This window comes from Lagenorhynchus albirostris, chromosome 1 (assembly GCF_949774975.1).
Source record: "Lagenorhynchus albirostris chromosome 1, mLagAlb1.1, whole genome shotgun sequence".
Lineage (NCBI taxonomy): Eukaryota > Metazoa > Chordata > Mammalia > Artiodactyla > Delphinidae > Lagenorhynchus > Lagenorhynchus albirostris.
In genome coordinates this window covers 26283146-26301325 of record NC_083095.1, presented here as the reverse complement: position 1 = coordinate 26301325, position 18180 = coordinate 26283146, and the positions used below count along the sequence as shown (strand labels likewise).

At 49.2% G+C, this 18180-nt stretch overlaps 1 protein-coding gene across 2 annotated transcripts in view; it reads left to right on the top strand.

Annotated features, from left to right (window-relative positions):
• ESRRB (estrogen related receptor beta) overlaps nucleotides 1-18180 on the top strand; it is a 170576-nt gene that overhangs the window by 139950 nt on the left and 12446 nt on the right. For both annotated transcript variants that reach the window (XM_060131692.1, XM_060131619.1), the window contains 2 exons: nucleotides 15242-15352; nucleotides 16202-16363. In XM_060131692.1, coding sequence (XP_059987675.1) covers nucleotides 15242-15352; nucleotides 16202-16363 — 273 coding nt within the window. The remainder of the gene's footprint in view (nucleotides 1-15241; nucleotides 15353-16201; nucleotides 16364-18180) is intronic.

Genomic DNA, 18180 nt, shown 5'->3' with positions numbered 1-18180 from the left:
GAAGAGGGCCCGAATCTAAGGTGCTTTGTTAGTAGGATGACTTGGACGTTGCTGTGATGTGGAAATCGGGGACTCCGTCCGTTTTCCATTCCGGGCGCCCCCTTCACCTCCGCTGAGCCTGGTTCCTCCACCGCCCCTGTGTCAACATGGCACATTGACCCTTAAACTGCGTTTCTTACTAGTTGTTTCGTGCAACCCTTTTGACGTGGAGGAGGCCCCTCAGCTCTTATTCACATGCCAGCTGCTCCACCGGGGGAACCAACTGAAGAAACAGCTCTCTTTCTAGATTAGAAACAGGCTGCGCTGGACCTGCTGAAAGACTGTGTCTGTTCATTTGATTCTCCCCAGTTTTGGTCTTCCCCTGTGTAGGGTGTGACCCCAGCTAGTGGCTGAACCAGGTCCTCTGTCTTCTGTACCGGGTTCTTTCTGCTCCTCCAGAGCATCCTGGGGTGCACAGATGAGGAAACTGAGGCACAGAGGCCCTCAGAAGCGTGCCTCGGCGCTGGTCTCCTGACTCCCCCCTCTGCTTGCTGCTGAGAAGCAACCGAAGGCTTTGTCAGCCTTGGAGAGACTCTGCTCTTAAGTGTGTAAGGATGTTCTGGGAAGCCAGGGGTGAGGGCCCTGACTCGGGCAGGGGCCAGCTGTCCAGCAGCCTTTCCTGGTTGGAGCGTGTGGCCTTCCTGGCTTACTTCACAGCGTCTGAGGAGCTTGGAACAGAAGAAGCTGATGGCTATCAATATACTCCCGAATTTGAAGGCAGACAAAATTGAGTCCTGCAGCGACTCACGCTGGTTTGAGGGGAGCTGGTCCCAGAGCCTGGAGCTTCTCCCTGCTGTGCTGTGTCTGCTCCGCGTGGCCCAGGTCAGGGGTGGGGAGGCTTCTAATCCCAGGCCACCTCGCCCTCCCCCCAGGGTTATGAGCAGGGAGGGAGAGAGAAGGAAAAAGTGGGGACCGCCACTTGACATCCCTGGACCACCTTGCAACCTTTGAGCAGAGTCTCTTGAGGGGTTACCCAGTGCTGGGAAGAGAGCAGAGGTACTTCCCAGTGGCGCCCCAGAAAGGCAGAATGATGAGGGGATCCACAGAGGCAGGGAAGCAGGTGGCCAGGGGCGCAATCCATCGGCAGCAGCAGGCCAGGCACCCCGCCGGCTACTTAAAAGGAGCAAGATGGACGCTGTGTCCCAGGGTGATGGTGTGGGCTGCTGGGGGAACGAGAGCCTCAGGTGGGGAGCACACGCGTGGTGGGCGTCTGAGGCTGTTGGCGGGAGCCGGGCAGGTGTGCCGAGGTGAACTTCCCGGGGGCTCAGCCCTTGGGAGCTCTGCCCCAGGAGAAGGGCAGTCCCCAGAACGCTCCCTCCCCCCGCTCTGCCCTGCCCCCGCTGCTGACGGGGGAAGATGACACAAAGGCGCCTTCGTTTAGCTCTTCCCCGAAGTACAGAGCCTTGGCAAGGTCCCGGGCTCTGAAGCTCCGCGGGGACCGGCCCCTTCAGAGGAGCGCGCCTCCTTGAGAAGCCTGTGTCCCTGCCAGGGAGCTGCCCTGGCTTCTGCCTTTGTTTAGGTGCCCGTCCCCCCACCCCCCGTCATGTGCAGGCACCCAGCCTCCCTCTGTCTCCCTCAGACTCTGACCTGACTCTGAAATGCAGACCCCAGCCTTCCCCAGGTGCCCCCTGCACCCCATCTTCAAGGCTCCTCGACATCGGGGAGCCAGGGGCTGGGGTCCTGGGTCTTCTGGGGGAGGGGGATGGAGAAGGGGAGAATGGAAGGCCAGCCTCCCCTCCTCCGCATCTCACCTGCACATCAGAACGCTGCTTCCCTCTTCTGTCCAGCAGCTCTGGATGCCTTATTCGGTCTTTCCTTTCTTAAGTAAAATAACCTGAGAGAGCGCCACGCGATTTGGGGGCCCAGCAGCTGCCAGGGAAAAGGTCAGAAGTGGGGCTTTCTTTGGCTCAGCCTCTGCCTCGAGGCTGCTGTCAGTTCTGGAAGCGTGGGCTGTGGAGCACAGGTGATGTCCAAGGGTCTGTCTTGCTTCACGCAAATCCCGTGTATGAAAATCTGTATTTTCAGAGAAAAGAGTGATGATTCTCTTTATAGGAAACTGAATACAAAATCTGCTCTGGGCTGGGTGTCGGTGCCTGTGTCCCCTCCTGGCTCTTAGGTATCCTTGCTTTGTCTATGATTTCTCACTTACGAGCCTGGGCCTGCATTTCTTCACCTGTGGAGCAGGGGTGTTGAAACCTGCTCTCTATCACTAGGTCAAGGTGAGGACCGGATGGGATGACTCCTTGGTAAGATCTGCTGTGGGACCGCTTTAAAATGTCAGCTTCCTGGGCGTGTTAAAGTAGTATTGGATTCAAAGATGCTCTCGTTTGCGCCCATTGTGTTAGGTAGGGCAGACTAGTGTCCAGCTGCCTTGAGTTTCCTCCTGGATTGGCTGGTGGGAGACCTAGAGGTGGCATCGCCTTAGGCTGACCCCGTCTGGGGTCTAAAATGAGGATGAGAGGGTCCCTTGGGAGGGAGGGACCATGGAGAAGCCCTCCCCAGATAGGTGAGGGTGTGGCCTGATGGCCTCTAAGCCAGGAGAACCTGGAAAACCATTTGCTGCATGTCACAGGGGGCACCCGTGCATCCGGGAATTCTGCAGATCTTCCCGCACAGACTGTCCCCGCAAACTTCTTCTGCTCACCTCACTTTACCTCCCTCAGGCCACCAGCCTCCCGGGCCCGCTTCATTTCCTCCTCCCCTCAGCCCCTGGTCTGCCTTTCCCCAAGTGTTTTCTAAAAGATATTTGATTTCAGTGAAAGCTGGGCTGACATCCATGCAATACGCTCTCAATCTCTTTGTGCTTGTTGGGAAGGCGGAGGGAAGGCGGGGATTCTGGGTAATTGGGTTAGTGGCCAGCTCATGTCAGGAAATTAAAAGGAGGCCCTGATCAGGTTCCCGCTGCATGGGATTTAATGGCTTTGTATTTATAGAGTATCCCGCCTCTAGCCCATGCCAGAAATACCACTTTTCTGGCCCTGTGAATGAAGAAAGAGGATGAGAGATGACTTGCCTTTAAAAATTCTTTTTCTTTTCCAAAATACATTAGTGTTCTGAAACAAAACAACTCTCGAGCACTTCAAAGAATAGTTTTGAACTAGAGCCCAAGAACTCTGATGGCTGTTTGTATCCCCTGAACCACCTTCCACCCTACACACACACATGCTCACGCACACACATCTGACGCCTCACAAGATCTTCCCATGTGGCCTCATGCCTTGGGCCACTCAGGCACGATGACCTGATGACCTCTGGTTGGGGAAGTGTTAATTGAATGAAGTCACAGGAGATGGTCTCGTCTGTGCTGAGCCCTTATTACTGTCCATTCAGGGCTTCTGGCTCATCAGACGTTGGATAACAGGTTCAGTGGTCACACAGACCCGGTAAAACCCCAGCGGCACCACGTATACGCTCCTTGGGTGATTTACTAACTTCTTGAAGCCTCCCTTTCCTCCTCTGTAAAATGGGAATGATAGTAGTTAGTTGCTGTTTCATCTTGCTCCTGATTCACCAGGGAAAACCCCTGGAGTTGTACCACAGAGTAAAATGTTAGTCACCGATTTAAGATACTCTGCATCATGTTACATCACTGGTTTCTTCTGTGTTTCAGAAGGCAGTTGTGAATCTCCTGTAGCCTCTTTCCCTGCTCCTTGGCCGATGACCTTGCTTCATATTTGCTTGAGAAAATAGAAACAGTCAAGTGGGGAATTTCTAAACCTCCTGCTGTTGAATCCACAAACCTACCTACTTGTTTTCTGTCTTCACTCTTGTTAGAGGTATTTCTGTTCCTATCAAAAGCCGGTCTCCCATCTCTGCGCTGAATCGCATTCCTCTTTCTTTATTAGGGACTTCACTCCTATAGTGTCATGTCTGCTTTCAACCCCATCAAACCCTTCCTCACTGCTGGATCATTTTCATCAGCACCCAAACAGAATTTAATTTAAAACACCCACAAGTGTATTTTGATCCAAACTTTATCTCTGTTCAGCTGCTGCTACCTTACCCTGCTCCCTTTCTCAACAAAACTTTCCTGAAGGGTTGACAGCACTTACTATATATCTATCCACTTTAAATATAAAAATGAAAACAAACAAAACACTTCCTTAAAAAGTAAGCACTGAGGGACTTCCCTGGTGGTCCAGTCGGTGGGATTTCGTGCTCCCAATGCGGGGGACCCAGGTTCAATCCCTGGTCAGAGATCCCACATGCGTGCCGCAACTAAGAGCCCGCATGCCGCAACTAAGAGATCCTGCGTGCCACAACTAAGACCCAGTGCAGCCAAAATAAATAAATAAATTTTTTTTTAAGTAAGCATCAAGTAGATCCAGAAAAATATTTATAGTATGTTATATTAGTTAGGGTAAGGCTAAACTTCTGTCAAAGGGACTTCCTCCCTCAAAGCAAAAAACTCAAACCTAAGCAAGATAGAACTTTAATTCTCTCTCATCTCTCATATAACAGTCCAATATGTCTAAGGTGATCCAGGACTGGTTGGCGGCTTTGCCATCCTTAGCAAGTGGTTTCCACTTGTGGACCCATCTCCGAGACAGCCAAAGGAAGAAAAGCCTGTATCCGATCCCTCGAAGGGCAGGACCCAGAGTAGTACAAGTTCCTTCCATTCACGGCCCATTGGTGGAATCTAGTCACTCGGCCACACGTCTTTGCAAGGATGTCTGGGAATTGTAGTCTTTAGCTGGGATGCCATGTGTCCAGCTAAAACTATGTTGGGATGGGAAAAGAATAACATATTTTAAAGGACAGGCATTGTCATTTGCCAAAAACATATGTGAAGTAGGAAGAATATTGATAACGTTCCACCCAGTCTAAGAAAAAGAAATTTTACCCTTACTTTTGAGCTTCCCTCTGTGCCTGAGCCGCATTCATTACTTTCAGGGGCAACTGCCATCCTTTCCACATTATTTTCCCTTGCCGTTCTTTATGGTTTTATCATATATTTGTATCTCAAATCATATCATGTTTTTCAATTTTAAATGAAATTATACTATACATATTCTTCTGCATCTTAATTATTTTAATCAGTATTTCCGAGATGAATGCTTCCTGTTGCATGGTGCTATCATTCATTTATTTTCACTTCTGTATTACAGGAGTCAGCCGGATACATATTTTAGGCTTTGTGGGCCAAAAGTGAAAATACTTTTAACGATTTAAAGTTAAAGTTAAAATACTTTCAAAGTATTTTAAAGTAAAGTATTTTAAAGTATTTAAAAGTATTAAAATACTTTGAAAGTATTTTAAAGTAAAGTATTTTAAAGTAAAGTTAAAATACTTTAAAGTTAAAGTTAAAATACTTTTAACTATACTTTTGAAGTTAAAATGCTTTTAACTATTTAAATCTGCTGTTGTAATGTGAAAGTGGCCACAGACAGTACGTAGAGGAGTAAACAGAGCTGTATTCTGTGAGGTACTTGTCTGAGCCTTTCCTCAAATTTTCTACTTCATTTAGAAATCTTTATACGTTCTGGTCATTTTTATGAGTCATGTTTTCAGTAGCTGGTAGTGTAAAAATCTCATTTGTAGCTTCCTTCTCTTTATGGCAGCCTTTGATGAACAGAAGTTAGTAATTCTAATAAATTGAATGTATCAGTCGTTTCCTTTATGGTTTGCACTTCTGTGTCATTAAAATATATATTATTTATCTACTTAACCTGCTACTGTAAAGATGCTTTCCTAATCTGCCTTACCCATGTTGGTCTTGGATCCTGCTGGACTTGACTTTTGAGTACAATGAGCTGGCTCCAGGATGGCAAATTGCTTTCAGCTGGACTGTCAACTGTAGGGTGGGGAGCAGCCGCCTAGAATGCATGATTGGAAGGCTTCTTAGGCAGTGCCTGGGATCAGTAGGCAAGAGTGCTGTGACCGATTAGCAATGTCTGCCACAGACTAGGAAATGGAGGGTGGTGGCACAGCTGACAGCTTTTTGCCATGACTGATCTAGTGCAACTGAGTTTAAGTGATTCGCCCAAGGCCACGCGGCTAGTAAATAACAGAGCTGGGTGGAATCTAGTCTCCTTGGTTATACAAGAATTCCTTCTAAGAAGCCCAATCCAACTCATTGAGATGCCTTGGCCAGTAGCAAAGTCTGTAGCCCTTCCTCAAAGTGGGAAAAAGAGGAAGGGAGTGGAAGGGGAGGCTGAGCTGAAATAGTCTTTCCTGGTGAGGTGTTCAGTTTTAGAGACTTTTTGGCAGCTGGGAATGCAAGGATAGCACAGCCCTACTGAAATGTCCTTGGGGACACGGTGCCCTGGGTGAGAAGGGTCCAGAGGAGAGAGCAGCAGGAGAGCGGACACTTCCTTAATAAGCCGAAGGCCAGGGTCTCATCACCCAGTACCATCTTACCCATCCTGGAGCAGCTGGTACAAGCCCTGGAATATTAGGTGGCATGTGTGTTTACCCGCCCGCAAGGCTGTCTCGGCCTATAGTGAGTCAGGAGTGAGGCACTCTTCACCATTATGATATAGCACCAGGGTAAGGGGCAGCCCGAGATAGCTGTCCTGTCGGAGGCAGCAAGGTGAGCTCACCTGTCACCCAGGACCTCCTGCCCGACAGGGTGGCCGAAGGGAGCTCAGATCGTGCGGGGGGTGTAGGTGAGTGTTTAGGTAGGGCATTCTGCTGGGCTGGGGTGTCCATCAGTGTGTCCACGTGACCCACAGCCCCTGGGCCCTCAGGAGCCCAGAGTACTCCTCTCACCTTTTGTGTGATTTGTTCCTCTTTCTGGAGATGGGTCAGCTATAGTTTGGTAGAACTTATAGGTAGAGAGTCAACACCTAAGTCTCCTGGAAGGAACACTGGTTAGACAAAAGTACTGCATAAAATAGGTTTAGTGCATGCTCCCCAGACCTGGTAGATAGTAAGAATCATTAGAGGAGCATTGCAAAATTATCCATTCCTGTACATCCACCCTGTTGACTTAGAACCTCGAAGTGGGTAAGTCCTTAAGGTCTGTGTAGTTCAAAGGCTTTCGGGGCATTCTGACAATCATACAGGGTAGGTGGTCTCAAGTTCAGGGCAACGGAGATAAGACTTAGAGATTAAGGTTCAGATCCTCCCTCAGACCTTTCCTGGCTGAGAAAGTGGCCCTGAGAAAGTCACCTGCCCTTTCTGAGCCTCAGTTTTCACATGGGAATAATAATCATCATCATGTGTTCTCCCTCCCTCAATTTTGGTACACAGGTCAAATGACATATGGAAATAGCTTTGTAAACTGTAAAGCATTGCACACATCCTTCATAAACCAAGGACATTAAATTGTGTGTGTGTGGGGGGCGGGTTTCTAGGTAAGGGGAAGAGAAGAGTCTTGACCATGACAGCTTTGCAGTGTCAGGACGGCAGCTCAGCAGAGGAGGCAGGAGAAGGACACAGGCTCAGAACCTCTCCCTCTCTGCCTTGTCTGAGCCTTTCCTGTGGGAAGAGAAATGTGATGGGGCAGCACCGGGGACAGGCTGGGGGCCAGGTGCAGGGCCAGGCTTTTCTGAGCTTTAACCGGTTATTTTTAGTGCCTGGGATAAAAGAAAGAAACTTAAAACTGCCCCCACGCTGCTGCCGCCCCTGCACACTCTGCTATTTTTATTTCGGAAAGGCTGGGATCTCATCCAGCTTAGTGGGGGGGGGGCAACCGAGGGGAAAGGGGGGAGTTGGAGGGAAGCAGGAATTATTTTACTTCCATTAAGAAAAAAGTCAGCAGCCTCATCTTATCAAGTCAGCAAGTGGACATGTGATCCAGGACACGGCAGCCGCAGGCTCTGACTGCTCTGACGTGCCTGCAGTGTGGATAGGTCAGTAGATGGGGCAGGGGCTTGGGGGAGCCCCACTCCCCTCCCCGCAGGCAGTTTCTTCCTCAGAGCAGCCCAGCAGCTTCTTTGCTCTTTCCTGTGCCCTGAGCTGGGAAGTGGGATTGGACGCTGTAGATAGAGGGCCACCAGCCTAGTGATGAGACCGCTGGGGCTTGGGGACTGTATGGCTGCAGCCGAGCGTATTCAAGAGAGTACCTGTGTTGGTGCTGTGTGCCCCTGGGCACAATACCCAACCTCTCTGAACCTTAGTTTCTTGAGAGTTTTGTTTAACACATCTGACCTACGGTAGTTATAACTAAAGGGGTGTGTTTCTCTCTCTTCCCATGAAGAAAGCTAGCAGTTTAAGGCAGACACTACCACTTTCATAGGCAGATGAGAGGAAAGAGATAACTATTGAGGGCCTACTGTGTACTAAGCACACTACTATGTTTCATACATTTTATGTTATTTAATTCCACTAATCAGAGAAAAGTGAAGTATTTTAAAAAATCTTTTAATAGCTTTATTGAGATATAATTCACCCATTTAAACTGTACAATTCAGTGGTTTTAGGTATATTACATTGTTTTTTTAATTGTGGCAAAACATATTCAACAAAATTCACCTTTTAAAAACTTTTTATTTTTCCCGGCCGAGCTGTGTGACTGTGGGATCCTAGCTCCCCAACCAGGGATTGAACTTGGGCCATGGCAGTGAAAGTGCTGAGTCCTAATCACTGGACCACCAGGGAATTCCCTAAAAATCATTTTTAAGTGTACATAAAATTCAGTGGCATTAAGCACGTTCAGTGTTTTGCAACCATCACCACTACCTGTTTCCAACACTTCTTCATCATCCCAAATAGAAACTATACTATAACTCCCATTTCTCCCCCACCCCCCACCCCTGGGATCCTCCAATCTACTTTCTGTCTATTCGAGTTATGTCTTATAAATGAAATCCTACAACATCTCTCCTTTTGTGTCTGGCTTATTTCACTTAGCATAATGTTTTCAAGGTTCATCCATGCCATAGCATGTATCAGAACTTCATTCTTTCTTCATGACTGAGTAATATTCCATTGTGTGTATAATTCCACATTGTGTGTCGATGGATACTTAGGTTGGGGAATTCCCTGGTGGTCCAGTGGTTAGGACTTGGCACTTTCACTGCCAGGGCCTGGGTTCGATCCCTGGTCGGGAAACTAAGATCCCACAAGCCACACAGCTCAGCCAAAAAAACCTTAAAATTAAAGAAAATTTTAAAAGGACCTTTGAAAAAAAAAGAAAGGATACTTGTGTTGCTCCTACCTTTTGGCTATTGTGAATAATACTGCCATGAGCATTTGCGGATGAGTATCTGTTCGAGGTCATGATTTCAATTCTTTCGAGTATAGACCTAGGAGTGGAATCGCTGGGTTACATTTCCACAAGTAGTAAACAAATTTTTAAATAACCTTTTAAATTTTGATATAATTGTAGATTCATATGCAGTTGTAAGAAATAATACAGAGACATCTCATGTACCCTTTACCCAGTTACTCCCAATGGTAACATCTTGCTAAGATGTTATTTGCTTTGATACAGTCAAGATACGGAACAGTTTCAAGGGTGAAGTATTGATATTTTTAATAATAATTACATTGGCTAACATTTATTGAGCACTCACTACGTATTCATGACACACTTATGAATACTTAAATTTTGGCCTGCATGTGTTAAAAGGTGACACAGTGTTGAACTGTAGTTAAAACAAAGGATAAGTATTTATTATAGTATTTGGAGCTCTGGTATACTTTACATGAGAATATTATTGATGCTTTTTTAAATTCAGAAAGTATCAATAAGATGATATAATCTAATAATCCTGGACAGCAATTTTAAGTTAATTAGTATTTTAATATGCTCCCTGAGCCTACTTTTTTAGATATTTCTCTAACATAAGAACACAAACAATAAGGCAACTCTTATTTCAGGTTCAAGTTCCCGCCTTTATTTTTTTCCATTTGCTGTTTGTAAGACTTAAGCATCCTAATTTAAAAAGTAGTTGCCCATTTTATCAGTGAAAATTGCTTTCTGCTGCAAGTTACAGAGAACTTGACTGCTAGTGGCTTAAGCATCGATAAATGAGATTGATTGCCCCACCTAAGAAGACCAGAAATGGCCAGTTGCACAGGCTTCTCAGCCACAGCATCAAGGGCTCAGGCTCTGCCTTTCTTCTCTGGTATCCTCACATGGCTGCCTCATTGTTACAAGGTGGTTGCCACAGCTCTAGGCTTCATCTTCCAGGTCAGGGCAGTAGAAGGGCAAAAAGAGCTGCACCAACTATGTCTGTCTCTCTTTTTTTTTTTTTATGTCTGTCTCTTTTATCATAAAAACAAAACCATTCCCAGAAGCCCCCACCATGGACTTCACCTTACATCCCATTGGCCAAAACCAGGTCATATGACCAGCCTTGGTTACCAGGGAAACTGGGAAAGTGGGCAACAGGAATGCTGGGACTGGCTAGGGCTCTCTATGAAGAAAGCCCTATGTGCCTATGAAGAAAATCCAGTCTCTGTTAGCATGGAAGAGGGGGAATGGAATGAAATTGGGTGGGAGACTAATAATGTCTGCCAGATCCAACTGTTAGTATTTGGTGATGCACTTCTAAAGGATTCATGATACAACGTCTTGCTGTATTACCTCTTGGGGAGGGGCTGTTTCTTTCTTTCTTTTTTTTTAATAAATTTATTTATTTATTTTTGGCTGCTTTAGGTCTTCATTGCTGCGCACTGGCTTTCTCTAGTTGCAACAAGCGGGGGCTACTCTTTGCTGCGGTGCGCGGGCTTCTCATTGCGGTGGCTTCTCTTGTTGTGGAGCACGGGCTCTAGGCACACGGGCTTCAGTAGCTGTGGCACGCAGGCTCAGTAGTTGTGGCTCGTGGGCTCTAGAGCAGAGGCTCAGTTGTTGTGGCGCACGAGATTGGTTGTTCCGTGGCATGTGGGATCTTCCCGGACCCGGGCTCGAACCCGTGTCCCCTGCATTGGCAGGCGGATTCTTAACCACTGTGCCACCAGGGAAGTCCCCCCAAAAACACACATTGGCAGATAATAAGTATAAACATAGACCAATGTCTGTTTAGGCAGAGTGCAAAGGAATTCAGACCTCTGTCCACTGCCTCTGCCCTTGAGGGGCTAACCTTTCTCGCATCAGGTCGCATCAGTACAGACAAATGTGTGGAAGGCGAGGAGGTGGCTGGCCTAAAACACTGTACAAATGTAGAACATAAAGGGTACTTGAGCATAGAAGGTGGATGCCCAAGGATGTTCAAGTCCATAAAGGGTTGTCTTATGGAAGGGAGGTGGCCTTGTTGGATGGGATGCAGGGTAAGGAGTGATCTGGAGAAAGAATTTAGCTCAATACAAGGAGAAAGTTTCATGAGGAATAGGCTGCCTTGAGAGAATGAATTTCTGGAGGCTGGAGAGACAAATGGAAGCTGGGGCAAGGATCAGACCCTGAGATTCTTTCGTTTCTTAACTCTGAAGAGCTTCATTTTAACTGGGCGCGTCATTTTACTCAGACACTTGGTTACTGACCGCAGGCTGTGTGCTGAGCTTGGGCTGCAACGGTAAATGAAAGTCCTTGTCCAGAAGTTGCCCACAGTCCGCCAGGGAGATGGGCACATAGTGCATGATGGTGAAGAGTTGTTTTGACCTTGGTTGCTGTATAGAGAAAGAACAAAGGGAGCCCAAGAATGGCGTGGCCAGCTCTGCCAGGGGAGTCTGGAAAGGTTTCCCGGTAGAGATAATAGTTGAACGGGGCCTTCAAGGGTACCTTTGATGGTATGGGCAGGTCACTTAGGTGGGGGCCCATTTGCCCAACCCCAACCTGGGTCTATGCCCCAGGACCCCTCTACCCTAAATGGTCTTTGATAAACCCTGACTGTGGGGCAGTGTAGGGGGGGAAGGGAGAACTCAGAAAATGGGGCAGACCTGGGCCCTGTCCTCCAAGAGCCCACTGAATTGGAGGTGGCATGTGGAGTACCAGGTGGGTGTCAGAGCACAGAGCCATGGGAGTGATGGCCTCACCTGGCTACTGAAGCCAATTCCCAATTTACCAATAATTTTCCCACTATGATGTCATTTGTCACAACAGCCACATGCGGTGAGCAGAGTTGTTACTACCACTGCCCCCTCCGCTGTATCCCAGACCAAGGCCACGAGCGCCAGCTTGGCTAAGGCCACACAACTCATAAGGGACCTTGATCACTGGATCCCGTGGGCTTGAGTGCCTTGGGTTTGTGTTCAGAGTAGGACTTGGAAAGCAGACAGGTAGCAAGGAGGACAAACACACCTCATACCAGGTATCAATTTGTGCATAATCAAACGCAACAGGCTACTCTTTTTTTTAAACAGAATAACCTGTTAATTGATACACTTATTGATTGGAGCTATTGACCATTGTGCTATAAAGATCTGGTGGAGAAAATTTAGAGAGTTTATACCTGCTGTGCCCTGGGAAGTCATACCCTGGAATGGCAAAGAGCTTGGATATTGGCTCATTTATTGGGCAAATTGCTAAATCTCTCTGAGTCTCAGTTTTTCTCATTTGTAAAATGGGGATAATAGCACCTGCTTTATATGCTGTGGCTTAAATAGGGCGACGCATACAGAAAGTCCTCCATAAGTTAGGCTGTTCTCATTGTCATTATCAATGCGACTTACCAGAGGGTTGTACGCAGCACAGGGGAAGAGTAATAATAATGATGACAGCGATGATCATAGTAACAGCTCACATTTTCTAAGCATACACGTGGCACATCGGGTGCCACGACAGTCCCTGGAGTAGCACGGTGAGCAGCCTCTGGCTGTGAGGGGCGCCTAGTCGTGAGGGGAAGCCCGGTGTGTTATTGGAGCCCAGGAAGAAGCGCCCAGCCTGGGTGGAGGCATATCCCTTCCTGTATGTGTCAAGACTTGCTTGAACACCCACGAAGAGCCAGGCCCTGTATCAGGACAGAGAGTATTTCACATGGATGCCGCGACAAGAGGTGGCATCTGCCCATCTTCTCGCCTTGCTGAGGGATGGGCGCCTCTTATTACTTTTGTGGAGCAGTTCACTCTCCTGCTGACATCTGTCTGGGATCAGGCAGCCTGGGTGGGAGGGGGAAGCTCATGAGACTGGCATCTAGCAGACAGAGTCAGTGAAGCGGGGAAGGGGTTCATCTTGGACTCCAAGTCAGACCCTGGCACATAGTAGGTGCTCAGGAAACTGGGGTCCTCACGGTCCTTTATGCCTGACGCTTGGCATTTTCACTCTTGGTCTTGCCAGCTTCCCAGGGGGAGAAGCTTGGTGGAGGGTTTGACTCGCCTCGCGTGTAGTAGGCAGGGCTGAGCTGCTCTGTGGCTGTGTCACAGGATGGGGTCAAGAAGACTCTTGCAAACAGGGAACTTCTCCCCAGAAACCTTTTCCCCAAAGGGAGGAGCTGTCCTCCTTCCTGCCCTTACGTGCCTGCTCCTTCTGCCCTCACAGAAGGGGCCGGGAGGGGTGAGCCAGAGTCCCATCAGCACACGAGTGTGGTCTTGTGCTGGATGGGATTCCGCTGCCCCTTCAAGGTCCGAGGTACTGATGGACGTGGATGATACAGCCACATCCGCTAGGAAGCGGTGGTCGTTATTGACTTTCTTCCTGAGAACGCCTCCAAAATAAACTTGCCTACATTCATGTCCTTATCGCAGTGTCTTGTCCCAGAGAACCCACTGCAGAGGTGGTCAGTTGCAACCCATTCTGACTCTCGAAGCAGAAGGGGAGTTCATTGCACACCCGTCAGGAGGCTCAAGGACCACACTTAGCCAGACAAGGACCAAGGGAAGCCGCTGAGAGCCCAGGCACGGGAGATGCCGTAATCAGGAGAGTCTGGCCCAGGGCTGCCCACACCCCTGCGGCTGACAGCACTACTGCTACCCTCCCCAGTTAGATGACTCACAACAGGGGAATTGCCTTGAAATAGGAAGTAGGGGTGGGATGCTGGGTAGACCCTTGCCTGGGGAAAAGAGTTCACTACAGCCATGTTCAGCATCAAACACAAAAGTGCCAGGTTGTGGGGTAAAAAGGATGCTGCTGGTGAAAGGGCGAGCACTGATTGGCCCCCAAAAGACAGTCCCCTCAGGCAGTCTGGCTGGGTGTGCTTACAGCATCCTCCTGGCCCTCCGAGCACCCCCGTGAGCTAGGAAGATGGAAGAAGGTAGGACCGGTAGGAGGAAGTGCCGGGGAAAGACAGGGCCCCGAAGATCACCTGACTGGGGCTCTGTGCCCGTGACGCTCTTGACCTTTGGGGAAAGGAGGAGGAGTTGAAGCCACCGAGCTTGCTCCCTCTGGGGACGCTGGCTCTGTCTCTGACTTCTTATGTGTTTTAGTCAAGGTCCATTTCATGGTAAGGAAAGGAGAGCCGCTCTGCTTTCTGTGTTCGTTCTCACTTGGAGCTCAGTCGATGTGGCCCATCCATCTTTTCATGTCAGGTCACATAGGTTGGTGGCCACACACAGGCTTGTGTAGCCTTGGGTGAGGAGCCCCCTGGAGGTCCTGTCCGCCCTGCCTGCTGGTGGGGCTGTCAAATGGTACCAACAGCTCTGTCCAGACAGCAGGAGCTGTGGGTGGGCAGCACTTTTGAAGGTGGTATGGACCCAGTGACGATAAGGGGTCTGTCTCCCTAGGATAGGGCCTCACTCCTGGAAAGAGACGTCAGGGTGGAATGGCCACAGCTGCTTTCGTACCTGCTGTTGAGAGCCTTCCGGGCACTGGTGTTCCTGGTGTGGCCAGGACAAACAGCATGCTCATCCCGTGGGGCGTTCCTATAGACAGACAGAACTGAATCCTAGAATCTCTGAGGGAGGGATCCAGAAACTGACATCTGTAACGAGTGCCCATCTAGATGCTTTTTATGTGAGCAGTTTGCAAGTCTTTGTTATAGCGCTTTGGAGGGGCCGCGCATGGCAGGGATTCCTTTCCTCTCTTGGTGAAGCTAACTCAGTCCTGCCTGGATTCACGGCAGATCTAAAATGATGTGTCTTCTTTCCCCAGCCGTTGGAGGAGTGTGTTTGTTCTGCTTTGTCTTTTGGAGACAGAAAGACTCAAGAGCTGAAGGTTGCTTGGGATGGATTTCAGGAGGATGTTGACTCCAGAGAGGCAGGACCAGGCCTAGGGCAACCCGGATGGGCCATTATTACTGTGAAGACAGTTATCTTGGGATTGTCCAGTCACCCGGCCTGAGGCTGGCCATGGCGCGTAGCCCTGAAGATTTACCATTGCTGAAATTCCAAAGCCATGGCGCGCAGCCCTGAAGATTTACCATTGCTGAAATTCCAAAGTCAGCGCTAACACCCCTGGTGATGTTGAACAACTCTGAGACCTTCTCCCTTTCCTCCCCAAAAGGTGTGCGCCTTGATCGAGTGCGTGGAGGCCGCCAGAAATACAAGCGACGGCTGGACTCAGAGAGCAGCCCGTACCTGAGCTTACAGATTTCTCCTCCTGCTAAAAAGCCATGTGAGTGCAGGGCATCCCTGCCCCTCTTGCCAGCATCTGTTCCTGGAACATCTGGCGTCCCTTTGGGGAAATGCCATCTTCACACTGCTGGGTTATGGGGCACTGAGGGTCACGGGGAGGGGCATCAGTGTCTGGCATTGGTATCGGGTACTTCAGGCTTCATTCAGAAGACCTTTCCTGTGGCATTTACAGAATGTAGCTCCAAATGCAGCACGATCCTAAGAGGGCACAGGCCCAGCATCCCTCACCTCCCACTCGAATCACGTTCATCTCAGGAGAATTCACCAGGCAACTTCCCTTGTTGGGATATCTCCCAAGAGCCCAAACCATCACTGCCAGCAACTCTGTGGAGTCAGAAAGGGATGGACTGGGAGTTTTGGGTTAGCAGATGCAAACTATTACATATAGAATGGATGGACACCAAGGTCCTACTGTATAGCACAGGGAACTATAGTCAATCTTCTGGGATAAACCATAATGGAAAAGAATATAAAAAAGAATGTATATATGTATAACTGAGTCACTTTGCTATATAGCAGAAATTAAAACATCATAAATCAACTATCACCAATAAAATAGAAGGAAAGAAAGAAAGATGAAAGAGAGAAAGAAAGAAAGAAAGAGAGAAAGAAAGAGGGAGGGAGGGAGGAAAGGAAGGAAGGGAGGGAGGGAGGGAGGGAGGGAGGAATGGAAGGGAGGGAGGGAGGGAGGAATGGAGGGGGTTTTAGCCATGTTTGAGCTTCCTGGGGCTCCTGGGAACCCAGCTTTTCTTCCTGAGCCATCTCAGATTCCACCTTGGCCCCTTTCCTCTTTTCCCAGGCATTTACATTCTCCCTTTTGTTGTTGCAGTGACTAAAATCGTCTCCTACCTGCTGGTGGCTGAGCCGGACAAACTCTACGCCATGCCACCCCCTGGCATGCCAGAGGGCGACATCAAGGCTCTGACCACTCTCTGTGACCTGGCAGACAGGGAGCTCGTGGTCATTATTGGCTGGGCCAAGCACATCCCAGGTGAGTCCCAGAGGACTGGGGGAGAGTGTAGTCAGAGGCTCACAGCCGCTCTCTCCGTGGCTCTGGTCCTGATGCATGGGAGCCCGTGACCCAGGAGCCCTGTGGAATCTTGGCAAAACTATTTTTCTCTGGCCTCCTTTCTCTCTTTGTGGGATTGGAGGCGAGCCGTTGTTTGGAAGGTCCAGTGATGTTCCTGAACTGCTGGGGGCTCTTCAGAACGGATTGTCATTCTAGCAGGGGTATGACTGCTTCTACAATAGGTAATAATCAGAGCAGGTTCTTTGAATCCTTAAAGGCCAAAGAACAGGGTTTTATCCTAAATCTTATTGGCTGTATACTGGAAAACAACACAGAAGAGGGATTGACTCTTGTTTCCTACTAGAGGCAGGTGAAGTGGAGTGGTTAAGGACATGCGCTTTGGAATCAGACTAGGATTCAGGTTCTGGGTCTGCAACTTGCTAGCTGTGTAACCCAAGGCAGGTCGCCCGACCTCTCTGCAAACAGGAAACACCAGCAGTACCTCCTTCGTGGGCTTTGACGTGGGGCTGAAATGCGAGCGTGTGTATGATGCTTGGCACATCCTGACGTCAGCTGCGTGCTCACTCTTGCCATTTGCCTGATCTTACGGGAGGCCTGTCTCTCAGTTTGGATTCTATGATTTTTAAGATCATTTCTGGCCTGAAAAGTACATGTTACGAATGTGTTTTGGGTGATCCGGACTTCTCCTCGTTGCATGTGGCCCCAAACCCCTCTTTCAGTCTTTTTCATTCTGGATAGAGGGAGGGAGCTGATTTTTAATTAGTTTTTGTAGACTCCGATACCCACATATTCTGCACCACACCCTTCTTGGGGGGCTTTCTAAAGTCTGTGCAGTTTATTCCTTTGCGGTCCTAACAGCTTGGCTCATACTGTCGGGGAGACGTCCTGTTCTTCTCTGGCAGTGACCTACCATGGACTCAGATTCTTCCTAGCTTTGTAATGTGGGACAGTTTATCTTCCTGTCTCTAGATCCTTTTTGTGTTTGCCACCGGCTCTGAAAGATGAATACTGCATGCATGGTTATGTAGCAAAGGTGTCCGAAACTTTAGATGCCAAGGCCCACAGTGGATTGGGGCAAGTCAGAAAGTCCTCATATAAGATGTTATGGGCACAGCTTACAGGAAGGAGCCTTCTTGCGGACAACGGCTCAGAGGGGGTGCTGGTGTCACTTAGCTGGCAGGAAGCCTAGAATTCCTTCCACAGGGACTCCCTGACTCACGGGTGGGCTCCCTGGGGATCTGGGCTGGAGCGCCCTTACTAAGGAGCTCAGCCTCTTGGGATTACACACTCAGTAGTTTTTGAATCTGCCCTGCGCTGATTCAGCACCACCGTGGGGTCAGGCCACTGCTTAAGACACCTCAGCCTGGATTGCTCCACTAACCCAGGGCCAGGTTAGGCACAGCTCCGCCTGCACACACCCCCTTCCCATCACGCACTCCTCTTCCAGGCTGAGCAGATACTGCATCGCAGCCACGGCTCAGGAGTGGCTCCTGGCGGGCCCGTGGGTCACTGCCCGCTTCTTCTACCACCTCGTGCCCACAGTAACCCCCAGGGGGTAGAGTAGAACCAGGAGGCAGTGCCTCCCTTGCACCCATTTTCCTTCTCATCTCCCAGCCCCACCTCCCGTCTGTGCCCAACCAAGGGTGCAGTGGGCAGAGCAGAATGGTTGCTGAGGGCACAGACTTTGGATTCAGGCAGACCTGGCCTCTCATCCCAGCTCTGTTACTGGCTCTGTGCGAGATGCTTCATTTTTCTGTGCGTCAGGGTCCCCGCCTGTG